This window comes from Gorilla gorilla, chromosome 19 (assembly GCF_029281585.2).
Source record: "Gorilla gorilla gorilla isolate KB3781 chromosome 19, NHGRI_mGorGor1-v2.1_pri, whole genome shotgun sequence".
NCBI classification, from domain to species: domain Eukaryota; kingdom Metazoa; phylum Chordata; class Mammalia; order Primates; family Hominidae; genus Gorilla; species Gorilla gorilla.
In genome coordinates this window covers 81,393,940-81,411,660 of record NC_073243.2, presented here as the reverse complement: position 1 = coordinate 81,411,660, position 17,721 = coordinate 81,393,940, and the positions used below count along the sequence as shown (strand labels likewise).

At 40.5% G+C, this 17,721-nt stretch overlaps 1 protein-coding gene across 2 annotated transcripts in view; it reads left to right on the top strand.

The window, feature by feature from the left end:
- Window positions 1-17,407, top strand: part of UGT3A2 (UDP glycosyltransferase family 3 member A2) — a 31,805-nt gene extending 14,398 nt beyond the window's left edge. For both annotated transcript variants that reach the window (XM_063700823.1, XM_004058958.5), the window contains 5 exons: window positions 460-574; window positions 3,002-3,533; window positions 12,718-12,949; window positions 14,409-14,628; window positions 16,453-17,407. In XM_063700823.1, coding sequence (XP_063556893.1) covers window positions 460-574; window positions 3,002-3,533; window positions 12,718-12,949; window positions 14,409-14,628; window positions 16,453-16,729 — 1,376 coding nt within the window. In that variant the 3' untranslated portion in view covers window positions 16,730-17,407. The remainder of the gene's footprint in view (window positions 1-459; window positions 575-3,001; window positions 3,534-12,717; window positions 12,950-14,408; window positions 14,629-16,452) is intronic.
- The last annotated feature ends 314 nt before the right edge of the window (window positions 17,408-17,721 follow it).

Genomic DNA, 17,721 nt, shown 5'->3' with positions numbered 1-17,721 from the left:
CATGGATAATGAAGAAGGGGCCAAGCAGGCAAGTTGAGATGTAGGGGACTATTCTTTTAATGAAATCTTTTAGTACTTTTTGACTGAATTTAAAAATTATTTGCATGTATCACTTTAAATAATAAAAATGTTTTTGTAAAACAGAAAGAACAGAGGCTCTGGAATCAAACAAATGTGTACTGTATTTAAACACAAACTATACCAATGTCTCACACCTGTAATCCCAGTAGTTTGTAAGGGAGCTGAGACTGCAATGAGCTAGGATTGTGCTATTGCACTCCAGCCTAAATGACAGAGCAAGACTCTGTCTCAAAAATAAATAAACACATACATTAAAAAATACTTGAAGCAATCATTCAAATACATACATAATCTTTGAAATGTTTTGATATTGTTATGCTAATGTTACTCTTTTGTGTAGCATATTTAACTTTTTTTAACCCGTTGCTGTTTTCTTAGATTTTAAAAAGGAAGAAAAATCATATCAAGTTATCAGTTGGCTTGCACCTGAAGATCATCAAAGAGAATTTAAGAAGAGTTTTGATTTCTTTCTGGAAGAAACTTTAGGTGGCAGGTAATTTTTTTTTATTCTTTGAACAAAAAGTTCACTATTTTCCTAATACAAATGAATGGATGGATGCATGGATACTTGGAATGAGGATAAGAGAAAGTGACGAATGGATGGATGGATGGATGGATTGATAGTTGGAGAGACAGATGATAGGGGGAGTAGATGAGTACTGCATGCCACATCATCCAGTAAAGTCCCTGGAAATTCTTCCTTATACCGTCTTTCTTACACACTATGAGCATGAGTGCTTTTCGGCAGAAAGTGGGAAATTGTTTCTTCTGGGACTTCCTTGCAACACTTCACCTAAAACAATTGCCTATAATCTCCCCAACACAGAAATTGGGATAGGCTCCTCAACTTTTCACTGTTGGTGGGAAAATTAGAGTCACCTTTTCCCACTTACTGTCTTCCCTTCTTCTTACATATATTCATAAATAAAGGGAAGGCTTATGAACATTGGGTTTGTAGAAGTTGAACATATAGCCATGCAAAGTTCTTTTAAAAAGCAATCAACCTGGTAAAAATGAAACATGAAACTGACTCCTTTTGCTTAATCTCGATGGGAAGGAACACATAACTTTTTAATCTTAGACATAAAAGAGGAAACACAAATCTATGCCTATCTTGGTCAATCGCAGTGGCCTTACCTACTCTTCTTTCCTGGAAAATTCTACTCAGTAGTCAAGGTAGTGCTCAAATCTGACTTTTTCCATAAAGCCTCCCTCCTCACCCAAGCTGGAACACCACGTTCTCTCCTCTATACGTCTGATCTAATCCACCCATTTGACACTTAGCCTATATCATCTCGCAGGGTTAGTTATATATTTTAAGCATATGCCTTGTCTTTTCTTACCCAGTTTAATATTTTTAAGGACAGGTATAGTTAAGAGTGCATTCTTAAAATATTTTAATTTATTAGCTTAATTTTAAATATGATTAATGAACTACAGTCTAAACATTCTTACTACATTACTGGCTTTTTTTTTTTTTTGAGACGGAGTTTTGCTCTTGTTGCCCAGGCTGGAGTGCAATGGCACGATCTCAGCTCACTGCAACCTCTGCCTCCAGGGTTCAAGCGATTCTCCTGCCTCAGCCTCCCAAGTAGCTGGGATTACAGGAGTGTGCCACCATGCCCAGCTAATTTTTGTATTATTAGTAGTGACGGCATTTCACCATGTTCGCCAGGCTGGTCTCAAACTCTTAACCTCAGGTGATCCACCCTCCTTGACCTCCAAAGTGCTGGGATACAGGCGTGAGCCACCGCACCCAGCCCATTACTGAAATTTTCAAAAACGTTTGGCAACTTTTCCTTTGTTACGTAAATCTTTAAAAATCTACAACAGAGGATGACTTCAGCCAATCTGCATATCACTAGTGAGGGACCTTCTCTAACTGGAGGACAATGGTAAGGTGGCGTACAGGTTACGGGTGTGTCAGGGAATTGATTATCTCAGTCTTCCTTGCAGCCAGTATGTTTCTGATATCTAGAGCTCTTGCACTTACTGCAGCTGGCCTAGGCATCCTCATCTATTTCCCCAAAATTCTGTAAAATAGGATCATATTCTCTGCAGGCATTATTGGGAATACATTGCAAAAGAATCGTCCCTTTGCATAGGCATATGTCAGTAAAGCTTTGACATTGTCTTATCTGAATACCCCAGCCTGCATTGAGGTGGAAAGAAATAATAATAAATAATTAAATAAAAAAATAATATAAGTAAACAAATATGTAAATAAATAACATATAAAAATATGTAAAATAACAATAACAAATAAAAGTAAATAATAAAGGAAGAATAATAAAGAAAAAAATAATGCGTTTCAAAAACCAGGTTCCTTTTCTTTTTATTTTTTCCATTGCTTAACTCCTAGGGGTAGAAAGGTGGAATTCTCATTTTCGGCTGAGATTTTTGGTTGTAATATAAGCAAAGAGTTCCTTGACTGAGGCAATCTCTCATATGCAAACACACAGTGCTAAAACATAGCACATATCATCAATATTGATAAACTGTATCATCAAGTTACTTACACAATTTGGTTGGATAAATAAGAAAATCACTCATAAAAACTCCACGTGTAAATGAGGGCTAAACAGAGTGTCACCTAACTTATCAATGAGATGGAACTCTGAGATCTGCTGCTCTGAGAGATGGCTCCCAGAGTAGAAGGACCTTGAGTCGGCATTGATGGTGGTTGGGATTTGGATAAGGAGAGAAAAGGGGAAGGGGGAAGGGTACACTCTAGGGAGTAGAAACATTTAAGCCAGGATAATTATGGCAGAGGGTATTTGTGGGAAACTGGTTGAATTTGTGGGTGACTGCTAGAAAGGTTGTTGCTTTCCTGGGATATTTCCTTTGTATCTCAAGATACTTTTATGTACTGTAAATTTAACACTTCCCATGAATATTTATTATCATTTTTTTCTTACAGAGGAAAATTTGAAAACTTATTAAATGTTCTAGAATACTTGGCGTTGCAGTGCAGTCATTTTTTAAGTAGAAAGGATATCATGGATTCCTTAAAGAATGAGAACTTCGACATGGTGATAGTTGAAACTTTTGACTACTGTCCTTTCCTGATTGCTGAGAAGCTTGGGAAGCCATTTGTGGCCATTCTTTCCACTTCATTCGGCTCTTTGGAATTTGGGCTACCAATCCCCTTGTCTTATGTTCCAGTATTCCGTTCCTTGCTGACTGATCACATGGACTTCTGGGGCCGAGTGAAGAATTTTCTGATGTTCTTTAGTTTCTGCAGGAGGCAACAGCACATGCAGTCTACATTTGACAACACCATCAAGGAGCATTTCACAGAAGGCTCTAGGCCAGTTTTGTCTCATCTTCTACTGAAAGCAGAGTTGTGGTTCATTAACTCTGACTTTGCCTTTGATTTTGCTCGACCTCTGCTTCCCAACACTGTTTATGTTGGAGGCTTGATGGAAAAACCTATTAAACCAGTACCACAAGTAAGTGAACCCTCAGCATTCAGTTTGGGATTCATGCAGAGGCCTTCAGTGCATAGTTGGTGGCTGCCACTTGCCAGTAGGATCCTGAGGCTGAAGTCGGGATAGGCAAGGGAGGCACCTAGGGCATGCTTTTAAAGGAAGTGATGAGTTTCAGGGTTGTGCAAGTATAATGTTAGGCCTTGCACCATCCTGAGATCAAGGGCATCTTTATATGGATTCTTCTGGCTCCTCTCTTGCCACACCCTAGTCCTAGCCTTGATAAAATAAGGCCTGTATTAAAGTTTCATTTTTTGTTTGCATTTTTATTTTGTGTGATTACATGTACAATAAACATGTAGTTAGTGCCCATTACATGCAGTAATTGTTAAGGAGATAAGCTGCTCACAATGAAATGACAACACTATGGATTCGGAGTAAGCAGGGTGGATCTGTTTGGGTCTGACAGCAAGAACTGCTGGTGTTATCTCCAGGGTTCCCTGCCTGTAGAGCCCTGGCTCCTGGCTCCACCTAGATCTTCTGGCTTGATTTCTCTGGGGTGGACTCCTGCCACTGTAATTTGCATATGCTGCTCAGGTGATTTGAATGCACAGTGCAGTTTCACAACTCAGAACCTCTGCTATAGAAATTTTTCAAAAGGAGGAGAGCTAAGATGAGTTGGCTGCCTGTTGCCTCTGAGCACTGGGTTCCCATTTTACAGAAGTTATCATATTTAATATCCTGCCACCTGTAGGGAGGTGTGATCATCTTCATTTTTATAAATGGAGAAGGACAGAAGCTCAGGTGATGTAGGTGACCTTCCCCCACCATGTATTTCAGAGGTCCTAAGGGCCTGGACTTTGCAGCCACCCAAGCGTCTACTCTTTTAACTTGCACTGAGTGAGCAGGAAGAGTTGTGGAAAGATCTATGGGTGATATGGGCTTTGCATTTGTGGCAGGAAGTTTTAGGAATGGAGCTGAGAGGGAAAGCACCCCAGGTTGGGGAGCATGGGTCCCAATACGTGGAGATGTAATTGAGATGGCCATAAGGCTGGCTTCCCTGGGTGGCACTGGCTACACTAGTGGAGTAGAAGGTTCAATTGCATGAGTAAAGCTGTGGGAATTTACCAGAAACCTTAGCTATCAGGTGGGTGGATCAGGCCTCCACCATGGAGTAAGGGGAGGACATTGTTAAGAGGATAACAATGGGAGTAAGGGTTGTAATGGCTGTGAGACAATATACACTTAAAAAAATAATGTTTCTTCTCTACATTTTCCAATTTTTATATAATGGTCTTATGTTGCCTTGTCATTATAAAAATGATGACAAGGCTGTTTTAAAGAAGTCCTTGGGAATGGTAAGTGGTATGCTGGCTGGAATCCAGTAGAGTATGAACCACGTAATAGAATGATGGGTTGGGAGCTGGGGTGAGCCCCTGTAGGGCAGAGAGAATCAGAATCAGAGTTCAAAGAAATATTTGGAAGTAAGAATTGACAAAATTATGCCAAACACAAAATTAAGACATTAGATATTGTGAGCCCAAAATATATGACACTGGTCTCATCAATTTAGAAACTTTATTTGCCAAGGTTGAGGATGCACCCATGACAGCTTCAGGAGGTCCTGATGACATGTGCCCAAGGTGGTTGGGGCACAGGCTGGTTTTATACATTTTAGGGAGACATGAGACACCAATCAATATGTGTAAGATAAACATTAGTTTGGTCCAGAAAGGCCAGAGAAGGGGATTCTAGGTCATAGGTAGACAAGAGACAAACAATTGCATTTTTTTGAGTCTCTGACTAGCCTTTCACTGAGTGCACAATTTACAGAAATAGTCACTTATGCCTTAGTCTGGGTTAGTGAAACAATAGGGCAGAGGAAGCAAGCCGACATATACTTGTTTAGGAATGGAATGGGAGGCAGTTTTGCCTGATGCAGTTCCCAGCTTGACTTTTCTCTTTGGCTTAGATTTGGGGATCCTGAGATTTATTTCCCTTTCAAAACACTAACTTTGTTAAGAGCTACCTGGGGGACTTTAAGATATAAGCTGTCCAGGCCTGCTTTTGGGACAGAGCATTACTGCTTTATTATTTTTTTAATCCACCACATCAAGGCATTGATCATTTCTTTATGTTACAAACATTCCAATTATATTCTTTTAGTTACTTGAAAATATACTACAAATTATTGTTGACTGTCATCACCCTGTTGCGCTATCAAACACTGGACCTTATACATTCTAACTATATTTTTGTACCATTAACCATACCCACTCCCCCAGCCCCTAACTACCCATCCCAGCGTCTGGTAACAGTTGTTCTGCTCTCTATCTCCATGAGTTTAATTGTTTTAATTTTTAGCTCCCATAAATGAGTGAGAACATGCAGTTTGTCTTTCCGTGTCTGGCTTAGTTCACTTAACATAATGTACTCTAGTTTCATCCATATTGTTGCAAATGACAGGATCCCTTTCTTTTTTATGGCTGATGAGTTCTCCATTGTGTACGTATACTATATTTTCCTTATCCATTCATCTGATGTTGGAAATTTAGATTGATTCCATATCTTGGCTACAGCGAATAGTGCAGCAATAAACACGGAAGTGCAGGTATCTCTTCAGTATAGTGACTTCTTTTCTTTTGGGGATATACTTAGCAGTGAGATTGCTGAATCATATGGTAGTTCTAGTTTTAGTTTTTCGATGAACCTCTAAACTGCTTTCCATAGTGGTTGTACTGATTTAAATTCCCACAAACAGTGTGCGAGTTTGCTTTCTCCACATCCTTGTTATTGCCTGTCTTTTGGATGAAAGCCATTTTAACTGGGGTGAGATAATATCTCATTGTAGTTTGGTTTGCATTTCTGTGATAATCAGTGACACTGAGCAAACCTTTTATATGCCTGTTTGCCATTTGTATGTCTTTTGAAAAATGTCCATTCAGATCTTTTATTTTTTAATCAGGTTATTAGATTTTTTTTTCTGGTAGAGTTGTTTGAGCTTTTATATATTCTAGTTATTAATCCTTTGTCAGAAGAAGAATTTACACATATATTTTTTCCCATTCCGTGGGTTATCTCTTCTCTTTGTTGATAGTTTCCTTTGTTGTATAGAAGCCTTCTAACTTGATGTGATCTCATTTGTCCATTTTTCCTTTGGTTGCCTGCATTACACAAGAAAAAGAAATCTGTCCGGATCAACATCCTGGAGCGTTTCCCCAATGTTTTCTTTTAGTAGTTTAATAGCTTGAGGTCTTAGATTTCAGTCTTTTTCTTTTCTTTTCTTTTCTTTTTTTTTTTGAGACTGAGGACTGAGTTTTGCTCTTGTTGCCCAGGCTGGAGTGCAGTGGTGCAATCTTGGCTCACTGCAACCTCCACCTCCTGGATTCAAGCGATTCTCCTGCCTCAAACTCCCGAGCAGCTGGGATTACAGGCACCCGCCTAATTTTTTGTATTTTTAGTAGAGACAGGGTTTCATCATGTTGGCCAAGCTGGTCTCAAACTCCTGACCTCAGGTGATCCACCTGCCTCAGCCTCCCAAAGTGTTAGATTTAAGTCTTTTAATCCATTTTGATTTAATTTTTGTATATGATGAGATATAGAGGTCTAGTTTTATTCTTCTGCATATGCATATCTAGTTTTTTTTTTAGCACCATTCATTGAAGAGACTGTCTTTATGTTCTTGGCACCCTTGTCAAAAATAAGTTCACCGCAGATGTATGGATTTATTGCTGGGTTGTCCATTCTGTTCTGTTGGTCTATGTGCCTTTTTTTTTTTATGCCAGTACCATACAGTTTTGGTTACTATAGTCTTGTAGTATAACTTGAAGTCAGGTAATGTGATTCTTCCAGTTTTGTTCTTTTTGCTTGGGATGGCTTTGGCTATTCTGGGTCTTTTGTGGTTCCATATAAATTTTAGGATTATTTTTCCTCCTTCTGTGAAGGATGTGATTGGTATTTTTATAGAGATTGAATTGAATCTGTAGATTGCTTTGGGTAGTATGGACGTTTTAACAATATTGATTCTTCCAGTGCATGAACGTGGAATAGCTTTCCAGTTTTTAAAATGTCCTCTTCAATTAATTGCATCAATGTTTTATAGTTTTTATTGGAGAGATCTTTTACTTCTTTGTTTAACTTTATTCCTAGGTATTTTATTTTGTTTGTGGGCATTGTAAATGAAATTACTTTCTTGATTTCTTTTTCAGATTATTCACTGTTGGCATATAGAATTGCTACTGATTTATATATATTGATTTTGTATCCTGCAACTTTACTGAATTTGTGGATCAGTTCTAATAGTTATTTTGGTAGAGTCTTTAGGTTTTTCCAAATATAAGATTATATAATTTGCAAACTAGCATAATTTAACTTCTCCCCTTCCAATTTAACTGCCCTTTATTTCTTTCTCTTTTCTGATTGCTCTAGCTAGAACTTCCAGTACTATGTTGAATAACTGTGGTAAAAGTGGGCATCCTTGTCATGATAGAGGAATGGTGTTCAGTTTTTCCCCATTCAGTGTGATACTAACTTTGGGTGTGTCATATATGGCTTTTATTGTGTTTAGGTATGTTTCTTCTATACTCAGTTTTTTAAGGGTTTTTATCATGAAGGGACTTTGAATTTTATTGAATGCTTTTTCAGCATCAATTGATATGATCATATGGTTTTTTTCATTCATTCTGTTGATATGATGAATCACATTGATTGATTTGCGTACGTTGAACGATCCTTCAGTCCCTCAGATAAATCCCACTTGCTCATGATGAATGATCTTTTTAATGTGTTGTTGATTTTGGTTTGCTAGTATTTTGTTGAGGATTTTTGCCTTAATGTTCATCAGAGATATTAGCCTGTAGTTTCCTTTTTCCGATGTGTATTTGTCTGGTTTTGGTATAAAGGTAATACAGGCCTTTTATTCCCCTCTCTTCTATGTTTTTTAGAATAGTTTGAGTAGGATTGGTATTAGTTCTTTAAATGTTTGGTAAAATTCAGCATTGATGCCATTGGGTCCTAGGCTTTTCTTTGCTAGGAGACTTTTTATTAAAACTTTAGTCTCATTACTTGTTATTGGTCTGTTCAGGTTCAGGATTTCTTTATGGATAAATCTTGGCAAGTTGTATGTGTTTAGGAATGTATTCATTTCTTCTAGGTTTTCCAATTTATTGGCATATAGTTGCTCATAGATGTTTCTAATGATCCTTTGAATTTCTATAGCATCAGTTGTAATGTCTCTCTTTTTAGCTCTGATTTTATTTGGGTTTTCTCTCTTTTCTTAGTTTGGCTAAAGGGTTGTCTATTTTCTTATCTTTTCAAAACCAAACTTTTCATTTCATTGATCTTTTATTTTTTTAATTTGAAATTTCATTTATTTCTGTTGTGATCTTTATGTCTTTCTTCTACTATTTTTGGGTTTGGTTTGCTCTTGATTTTCCAATTCTTTGAGATGCATCCTTAGGTTGTTTATTTGAAGTCTCACTCTTTTGATGTAGGCACTTATAGCTATAAATTTTCCTCTTACTATCGTTTTCACTGTATTTCATAGGTTTTGGTATGTTTTGTTTTCATTATCATTTGTTTCAATACATTTTTAAATTTCCTTCTTAATTACTTCATTGACCTACTGGTCATTCAGGAGCATATTGTTTTTTTCCATGCATTTGTATAATATCCAGAGTTCCTCTTGTTATTGACTTATAGTTTTATTCCATTGTGGCCTAAGAAGGTAGTTGATATAATTTCAATTTTTTTGAATTTCTTAAAAGTTGTTTTATGGCCTAATGTAAGGTCTATACTTAAACATGGTCCATGTGCTGAGTAGAAGAATGTCTTTTTTGCAGTCATTGGATGAAAATTTCTGCAAATATTATTAGGTTCACTTAATCTGTAGTGCAGATTAAGTTCAATGTTTCTTTGTTGATTTTCTGTCTGGATGATGCGTCCAATGCTGAAAGTGTTGCATTTTCCATCTATTATTTTATTGGGGTCTATCTCTCTTTTTACCTCTAATAATGTTTGCTTTATATGTCTGGGTGCTCCAGTTTTGAGTGCCTATATATTTATAATTGTTATATGTGCTTGCTGAATCAACCTTTATAAAATTATATAACCTTCTTTGTCTCTTTTCGTGGTATTTGTCTTGATATCTATTTTATCTGATGTAAGTATAGCTACTCCTTCTTTTTTCTTGGTTTCCACTTTCATGGAATATCTTTTCCTATCCCTTTATTTTCAGTCTATGTGTGTTTTTATAGGCAGTGTGTTTCTTGGAGGCAACATGTTAAGTCTCTTTTTTTATTCATTCAATCACTCTTTCTGTTTTGATTGGAGAGTTTAGTCTGTTTACATTCAATGTTATTATTTGTAAGTAAGGACTTACTCCTGTCATTTTGTTATTTGTTTTCTGGTTGTGTTGTGATCTTCTCTTTCTTCTTTCCTTTCTTCGTGTCTTACTTTTAGTGAAAATGATTTTCTCTGGTGGTATGTTTTAATTTCTTGAATTTTATTTTTTGTGTATCTGTTTTAAGTTTTGTGATTTGAGGTTACTACAAGGCTTGCAAGTAACATCTTATAACCCATTATTTTAATCTGATGACAACTTAACTTTGATTGCAAAAAGAAACAAACAATTAAGCAAAAAACAGTAATAAAAATTCTACACTTTATCTCCCAGTCTGCTAAGTTTTTGTTGTTTCTATTTATATCTTATTATATTGTCGAAGCTCACTTATTCTTTCTTCTGCTTGATCAATTCTTCTGTTAAGAGACTCTGAGGCATTCTTCATTATGTCAAATGCATTTTCAACTCCAGAATTTCTACTTTTTTGTTTTTAATTCTTTCAATCTCTTTGCTAAATTTAGCTGATAGGATTCTGAATTTCTTCTCTGTGTTATCTTGAATGTCACTGAGCTTCCCTCAAAACAGTTATTTTGAATTCCGTGTCTGAAAGGTCACATTTTTCTGTGTCTCCAGGATTAGTTGTTGGTGCCTTATTTGGTTTGTTGGGTGAAGTCATGTTTTCCTGGATGGTCTTGATGCTTGTAACTTGTTCATCAATGTCTGGGCATTGAAGAGTTAAGTATTTATTCTAATCTTTGCAGTCTGGGCTTGTTTGTACCTGTCCTTCTTGAGAAAGCTTTTTAAGTGTGCAAAGGGAATTGAGTGTTGTGATCTAAGTCTTTGGTGACTGCACCTGTGTCTGCATTAGGGGGCACCCCAAGCCCAGTCATGCTGACTCTTGCAGCCTTGTAGAAGTACCACCTTGGTGGTCTTAGGTAAGAGCCAGGAGAATTCCTTGGATTACCAGGCAGAGTCTGGTTCTCTTCCCTTACTTTCCCATATGCCAACATAGTTTCTCTCTCTCCCTGTGCTAAGCTGCCTGGAGTTGGGGGAGGGGTGAGACAAACACTCTCACGACCACCTCCCCTGAAATTGTGCTGGATTACTCTTGAAACCAACACAGCACTGGACCTCGTCCAAGACCTATGATAACTATTGTCTGGTTACTGCTGATGTTTATTCAAGGCTCAAGAGCTCTTTAGTCAACAGGTGCTGAATTCTTTCAAGCCTCTTTCCCTTTAGGGCAGCAGGTTCCCTTCTGTCCCAGGTTGGGTCTAGGAATTCTGTCCAGGAACTGGGTCCTGGAATTGGGAATTGTAGGGATCTACTTACTCTATTCCCTCCCTTCCTAAAGCAGGAGTCTCGCCCATGGCCACCCCACCCCAAGCCTGTGAGAAGTACTGCCTGGCTACTGCTGATGTTTATTTTAGGCCCAAGGGCTTTTGAATTAGCAGGTGGTGAATCCTGCCAGGCTTAGGTCTCTCCCTTCAGGGCAGCAGGTTCTCTTCTGACCCAGGGCATGTCTAGCAATGTTGTCCAGGAGCTAAGGCCTAGATGTGGAGATGTTAGGATTCTCCTTGGTGCTTAATTTTACTGCAGCTAAACTAGTACCCAAATTGCAAGACAAAGACTTTTTAACTCTTCCCTCTCCTCTCCTGGAGGAAGGAGTCTCTCCTGGAGCTGTGAGCTGCCCTGCCTGGAGTTGGGGGAGGGGTGACACAAGCACTCCCTTGGATGCCCCGGCTGGTGTCTCACCAGGTCATGTGCACTCCAGGGATTTTAGTTCTTGTGGCCTAGGTTGCCTTTCAAGTTTATTTTGAACCCCAGAGCACTTTAGCCTGCGGTGGTTGGTCTAACCAGCACTGAGGTTCCTACTGCTGAGGTGGATGATTCCATTCTAGCAAGGGCTGGTCTAAATGCTCCCTGCGTGGGTGCCAGCTGAATTCTTCCCTGTGTTGCTTTGCTCTGTGACTGCAGAGCACTGACTTCCACTGCAAAGTTTATAGTCACTGTGCTCTGCCTTCCGTAAGCACACAGATTCTGTCTCTGCACCACATGGTAATTGAAGACTGTCTTTCCTACCTTCTCAGTGCCTCTTTCCTCGGTATGATGTTAAAACCAGGAATGGTGATTGCTCACCTGATTTTTTTTTGTTCTTATGAAGGTGTTTTCTTGTGGATAGTTGTTAATTTGGTATTCCTTCGGGGGGCAAAATCACTTCAGGGTTCTATTCTGCCATCTTGCTCCACCCCCCTATGGCATTGCTGCTTTTAAAAAATATTTTTCTGTGGTTATAATTTGCAGTCCTGTGGGTGAACTACTGAGGTAGAGGATGAAGCATGTACAAAAAGATCAGTGACCGAGACTATCATAAAACGTTAGAGGAAAACACACTGAAAGGGTACATTTTGTGTAGATGGAGAGGAGCCTTACCCTATGCTGCCACCATTTCTGCCTGCAACAGAAGTGTTCTCCCAGCATCTCCATTCCAGCCTCCAGAAGTCCCACTCCTTGTGTTGGACCCTGGCCACCTACTAGTACTCTTCCAGATACTATTACCCTTCCAGATACTATTACCTCTAGTCTGACCTTAGAAAACTCCTGTGACTCCCTGGACCTACAATGGGTGGAAGGTCAAGAAAGGCCCTGATACTAGGGTCAGGGTTTCAAGAAGAAAGGTGTTCCCACCAACGCAAAGGACATGACCACAGTGCAGCTAGAATTGAGCTATACTAGGAGCTATAATAATAGCTTTGGGACAGTGAGGACAGGGCACTGTGTTAGTAAATAGTCTGGCTTTCATTTTCTGGTCAACTAGGCTCTCACCAATAATTTTGTCACCTCTTTACCTTGGTAATCTTTCTCCAGGACTTGGAGAACTTCATTGCCAAGTTTGGGGACTCTGGCTTTGTCCTTGTGACCTTGGGCTCCATGGTGAACACCTGTCAGAATCCGGAAATCTTCAAGGAGATGAACAATGCCTTTGCCCACCTACCCCAAGGGGTGATATGGAAGTGTCAGTGTTCTCATTGGCCCGAAGATGTCCACCTGGCTGCAAATGTGAAAATTGTGGACTGGCTTCCTCAGAGTGACCTCCTGGGTAAGGGCTGCCCAGGACTGCTCCTCTCCTTCCACTGACCTGTCTTTGGGGCTCATCACGGCTCTGACCTTTAGCTGGACATTTGTACCCACTGGTGAATGGTACAGGTAAGGCTCAGTGGACAGAAAAGTAGCAGCCAGCTGGAGTTCTTGGGAAACCAAGCTATACTTCCAATGGGATCAGATGCCAAAGCAGCCAACTTTCCTTCATTCTTTTCTATCCCAGACCTGATGTCTGCAGCCCTATGTGATATTCCTGTCAAGTCTCTTTAACCCTACTGCATTTGGTCTTGGACAAGGTCACCCAAACAAAATTAAAGACAACCTATCAACTCTGAATGTATATACTAGGGGTTGGGAGAGGTGCCACAAACTTTAGTTACTTTGTGAGCACCAGTTCGGCCACATGGACTTGCACAAACACACATCCACACATAAATATGGACACATCCTCTTAATTTACTAAGGGTCTGAGCAACTTCTACCATCACAAGATTAATGCCAATGATGTCTTTAGGATGTGCCAACATACCTGTGTGCCAAACTTAGCAACTTCACAGTTGGTGATATGGTCTACCGAGTTGTCTGGGACCAGAGAGCTCCCTCACCCCCAACAGGTTTTCTCTGTGCCCAGTGCTGCCATAGACACTGACTAGAGCAGAGATTCACAACGAAGATTATGGCTGAAAAGAATCTGGGCAATTTAAGAAGTAGATTCCTGGTCCTACTTCTGTGAATATATTTTTTAAAATTCTGGGGTAGGGCATATGCCTCCCATTTCAAAGAAGAGACAAGAAGTCTGATGCACATTGCAGTTGAGTGACCCAGGTTGAGATGTGCTTGTCATTATCATCCATCTCTTTAGTTAGCTCTGAGTAACGCTGGCATGGAAAGACAGGAACTGGAAATACAGAGGCGAAGGATACAGTCTACTTTCAAGGCACTTCTCTTATAATTGAGGACACCATACGGTCAATACAAGTTTTATGAGTGACACGAGTTGTGATGTCAACAAATATGTCAGGAATACAAGAAAATGGAAATCAGCTGTCAGTGGATAAAAGAGGGCTCAATATAGGCAGACGGGGAGGTAGAAACAGAGAGACACACAGAATACAGATGAGAGAAGCAAAGAAAGGCACAGGGAGGACAGAGAGAAGGAAGAATGGATGGACAGATAGAGATGTATGCCTTGCTTAGCACTCTTCTCTACAGAATTCACTCAATTCTAAGCCTTAGCTGAATTTCTGGCTGAGGGAAGATGTTTCCATACGATAGCAACGCTTGGAATCTTGTATCTTGGAACTGTAACCTTGGATGTGTCCCAAGCACAGTCATTAGATACAATGTCTCCAACACACCACTAGATCCCCTTGGCACTTTCTTATCCCCTTCATCTCTGCCTGATGTTTTGAAATTTTCATCCTGAAGTGTCCCACCCTCTTTCTTATTTACAACAGCTCACCCAAGCATCCGTCTGTTTGTCACCCACGGCGGGCAGAATAGCATAATGGAGGCCATCCAGCATGGTGTGCCCGTGGTGGGGATCCCTCTCTTTGGAGACCAGCCTGAAAACATGGTCCGAGTAGAAGCCAAAAAGTTTGGTGTTTCTATTCAGTTAAAGAAGCTCAAGGCAGAGACATTGGCTCTTAAGATGAAACAAATCATGGAAGACAAGAGGTATGCAGCTCCTTGGGGTTGTGGTCATAATGACGAATGAAGGCAAAAACACTAAGGGCACTATGGGAGTCTGGTTTTTTGGTTTTGTTTTGTTTTGCTTTAGATTAAAACTGTATTTTCTAGGACATGGGATAATATGGGTATGATGCCAACAGCTGACCTGTGTCCTCTGAGAGCAAGACTAGAGCATTTAAGTTAGATGCTAAGAATCACTTCCTACCTTTTCATTTTGGGGAACCTGGATTATGTACAGGGGGTCTCTGTGAGCTATGTTTCAGGTCAATTGGAATTCAGGTCAGCGGGATTCCAATTGAGACAGGAGATTGCCTTTCTGTTACCCAAATACTCCGCACTCTTCTCCCCCTTGGCCTTTTGTTTGTGGTGCTCCCTCTTCACATACTGGCTCCTTTGTTGCATTCCGGTCTCATCTCCAACTCATTTCTTCTTAGAGTTCGCCTCTGACAGTCCTGAGTAACTTCTTCTCCCACCTACCCCAGTTACATCATTTCCTTCTTAACACTTCTTAAGGTCTGTAATTACCTCATTTATTTATGTGTTTGTTTGTTTACAGAGTCTCTTTATGTTGCCTAGGCTGGTCTCAAACTCCTGGGCTCAAATCATCCTCCTGCTTCAGCCTCCCAAGTAGCTGGGATTACATAAGCCACCATGCGCGGCTTATGTTTTCATTTATTATTTGTCCCCCTCACCTTCCAACCAGAGAGTGGAGAGTTAGCTTAATCAGGACAGCAGCATGTGTCTCTTGTTTTCTGCTATCTTCTTAGTGCCTAGCACAGGATCTGCCACAAAGTAAATGGTTAATGAATTTTAGTTAAGTGAGGCAATAGAAGGGGCCCAGTGACCTCCAAGGTAACTAACTGCATATCCAGCACAGTGATCTCATGTGAAGAGAAAAATACACCTCATGTAATAAGTAAAAAGGACTGAATAATTTATTAGAGTTTCAAGGGCACAAACCAAAATCGGACCTCAAGGCTTAACATGTACTAGGAGACACTCAGCAGTTCTAGCTAGATGACCTAAAACAACCACATAGCTCATGGTTCTTAGCCTTAGAAGAGTCATTAAATTCCATGGGTTGGTTAACTCCAGATCAATTGTATATATTTGCAATTTCATGTATTGCAGTTGGTCATTTTCTGAAAAATGTGTTTGTAGCTTTCATTGGATTTTTCAATGACCTAGACCCAAAATGACCATTCTGAGCTGGGATGGTCCTCAGACATTGTACATAAGTAGGGCCAGCTTCACAATTTGTAGGACCTGGTGTAAAATAAAAGTGTGGAGCCTCTTATTATAAAGTTTGAGAACTTCGACATGGTGAAACCAAGTACAGGATGCTACTAATTATGTGGTACAAATATGCAGCCTGCAGCCCAGGAAGGCGGCCCTGGTCACCATGATGTTCTGATGGTGCAGGAATGTGTAGGCTTTAGCCTGTGCCTAACATTCCCCAGAGTGAGACTTGTCACCCCATCTAGAGACTGGCACATGGAGGTGCTCCATGTATATGTATAATAATTACATCATATATAATTTTCCTAGGGTACATCATAAGCCTCCTTGGAGTGTGGACTAGTCTTTGTGGACTTAGTCACTTTTTTGAAGTTTAAGACTTTTAGCATTATACATGGATCTTTGCTTGTAGGTGTCATGATTAAACTTCAAGGGGAACCAGGTAGATTACTGCAAAGCCAACAAAATTTCCTTGGAACTCAGTCTTTGGTGCATCGTATAGAACGGATCATACATTCTAACTCTTGTGAGGTCACATTGGTAATGCCCCCTCTCTATCTCTCTCAACAGATACAAGTCCGCGGCAGTGACTGCCAGTGTCATCCTGCGCTCCCACCCGCTCAGCCCCACACAGCGGCTGGTGGGCTGGATTGACCACGTCCTCCAGACAGGGGGAGCGACGCACCTCAAGCCCTATGTCTTTCAGCAGCCCTGGCATGAGCAGTACCTGCTCGACGTTTTTGTGTTTCTGCTGGGGCTCACTCTGGGGACTCTATGGCTTTGTGGGAAGCTGCTGGGCATGGCTGTCTGGTGGCTGCGTGGGGCCAGAAAGGTGAAGGAGACATAAGGCCAGGTGCAGCCTTGGCAGGGTCTGTTTGGTGGGCGATGTCACCATTTCTAGGGAGCTTCCCACTGGTTCTGGCAGCCCCATTCTCTAGTCCTTCTAGTTATCTCCTGTTTTCTTGAAGAACAGGAAAAATGGCCAAATATCATCCTTTCCACTTGCTAATTTTGCTACAAATTCATCCTTACTAGCTCCTGCCTGCTAGCAGAATTCTTTCCAGTCCTCTTGTCCTCCTTTGTTTGCCATCAGCAAGGGCTATGCTGTGATTCTGTCTCTGAGTGACTTGGACCACTGACCCTCAGATTTCCAACCTTAAAATCCACCTTCCTTCTCATGCACCTCTCCGAATCACACCCTGACTCTTCCAGCCTCCATGTCCAGATCTAGTCAGCCTCTTTCTGTCACTCCTGCCCCTACCATCTATCATGGAATAACATCTGAGAAAGACACCTTGCATATTCTTTCAGTTTCTGTTTTGTTCTCCCGTATATTCTCTTCAATGCTCAGGAAGCCTGCCCTGTGCTTGAGAGTACAAGGCTGGACACAGGCTCGCAGGTCTCCACATTGGGTCCTTGTCTCTGGTGCCCACAGTGAGCTCCTTTGCTGAGCAGGCATGGAGACTGTAGGTTTCCAGATTTCCTGAAAAATAAAAGTTTACAGCATTATCTCTCCCCAACCTCACTAAACGATTGGCCAAGAGATTTCTGTCCTAATTGCCCAGAATTCTGTCATCTGGCTACTCAAGGGTATCGGGGAATGGGGCAAGTCTGCACTGGCAGCTGGCCAGGATGAAGGCAGCGGGAAGTGGGTGGAGGGTTAGCTAACCTGTAGGGTCTGAAGAAAGAGAAAAGTGTCCAAAAATCCTCCAGAATGCTTGACCTGTTGAACCAGAATGTTTTGCTATTTAGTTTTGGCCTATATTCATGCAACCTAAGCAGCAAGCTATCATGGGCATGCTCATAAAGAAACACTTCTGTTTCCTGGTTACAGTCTCT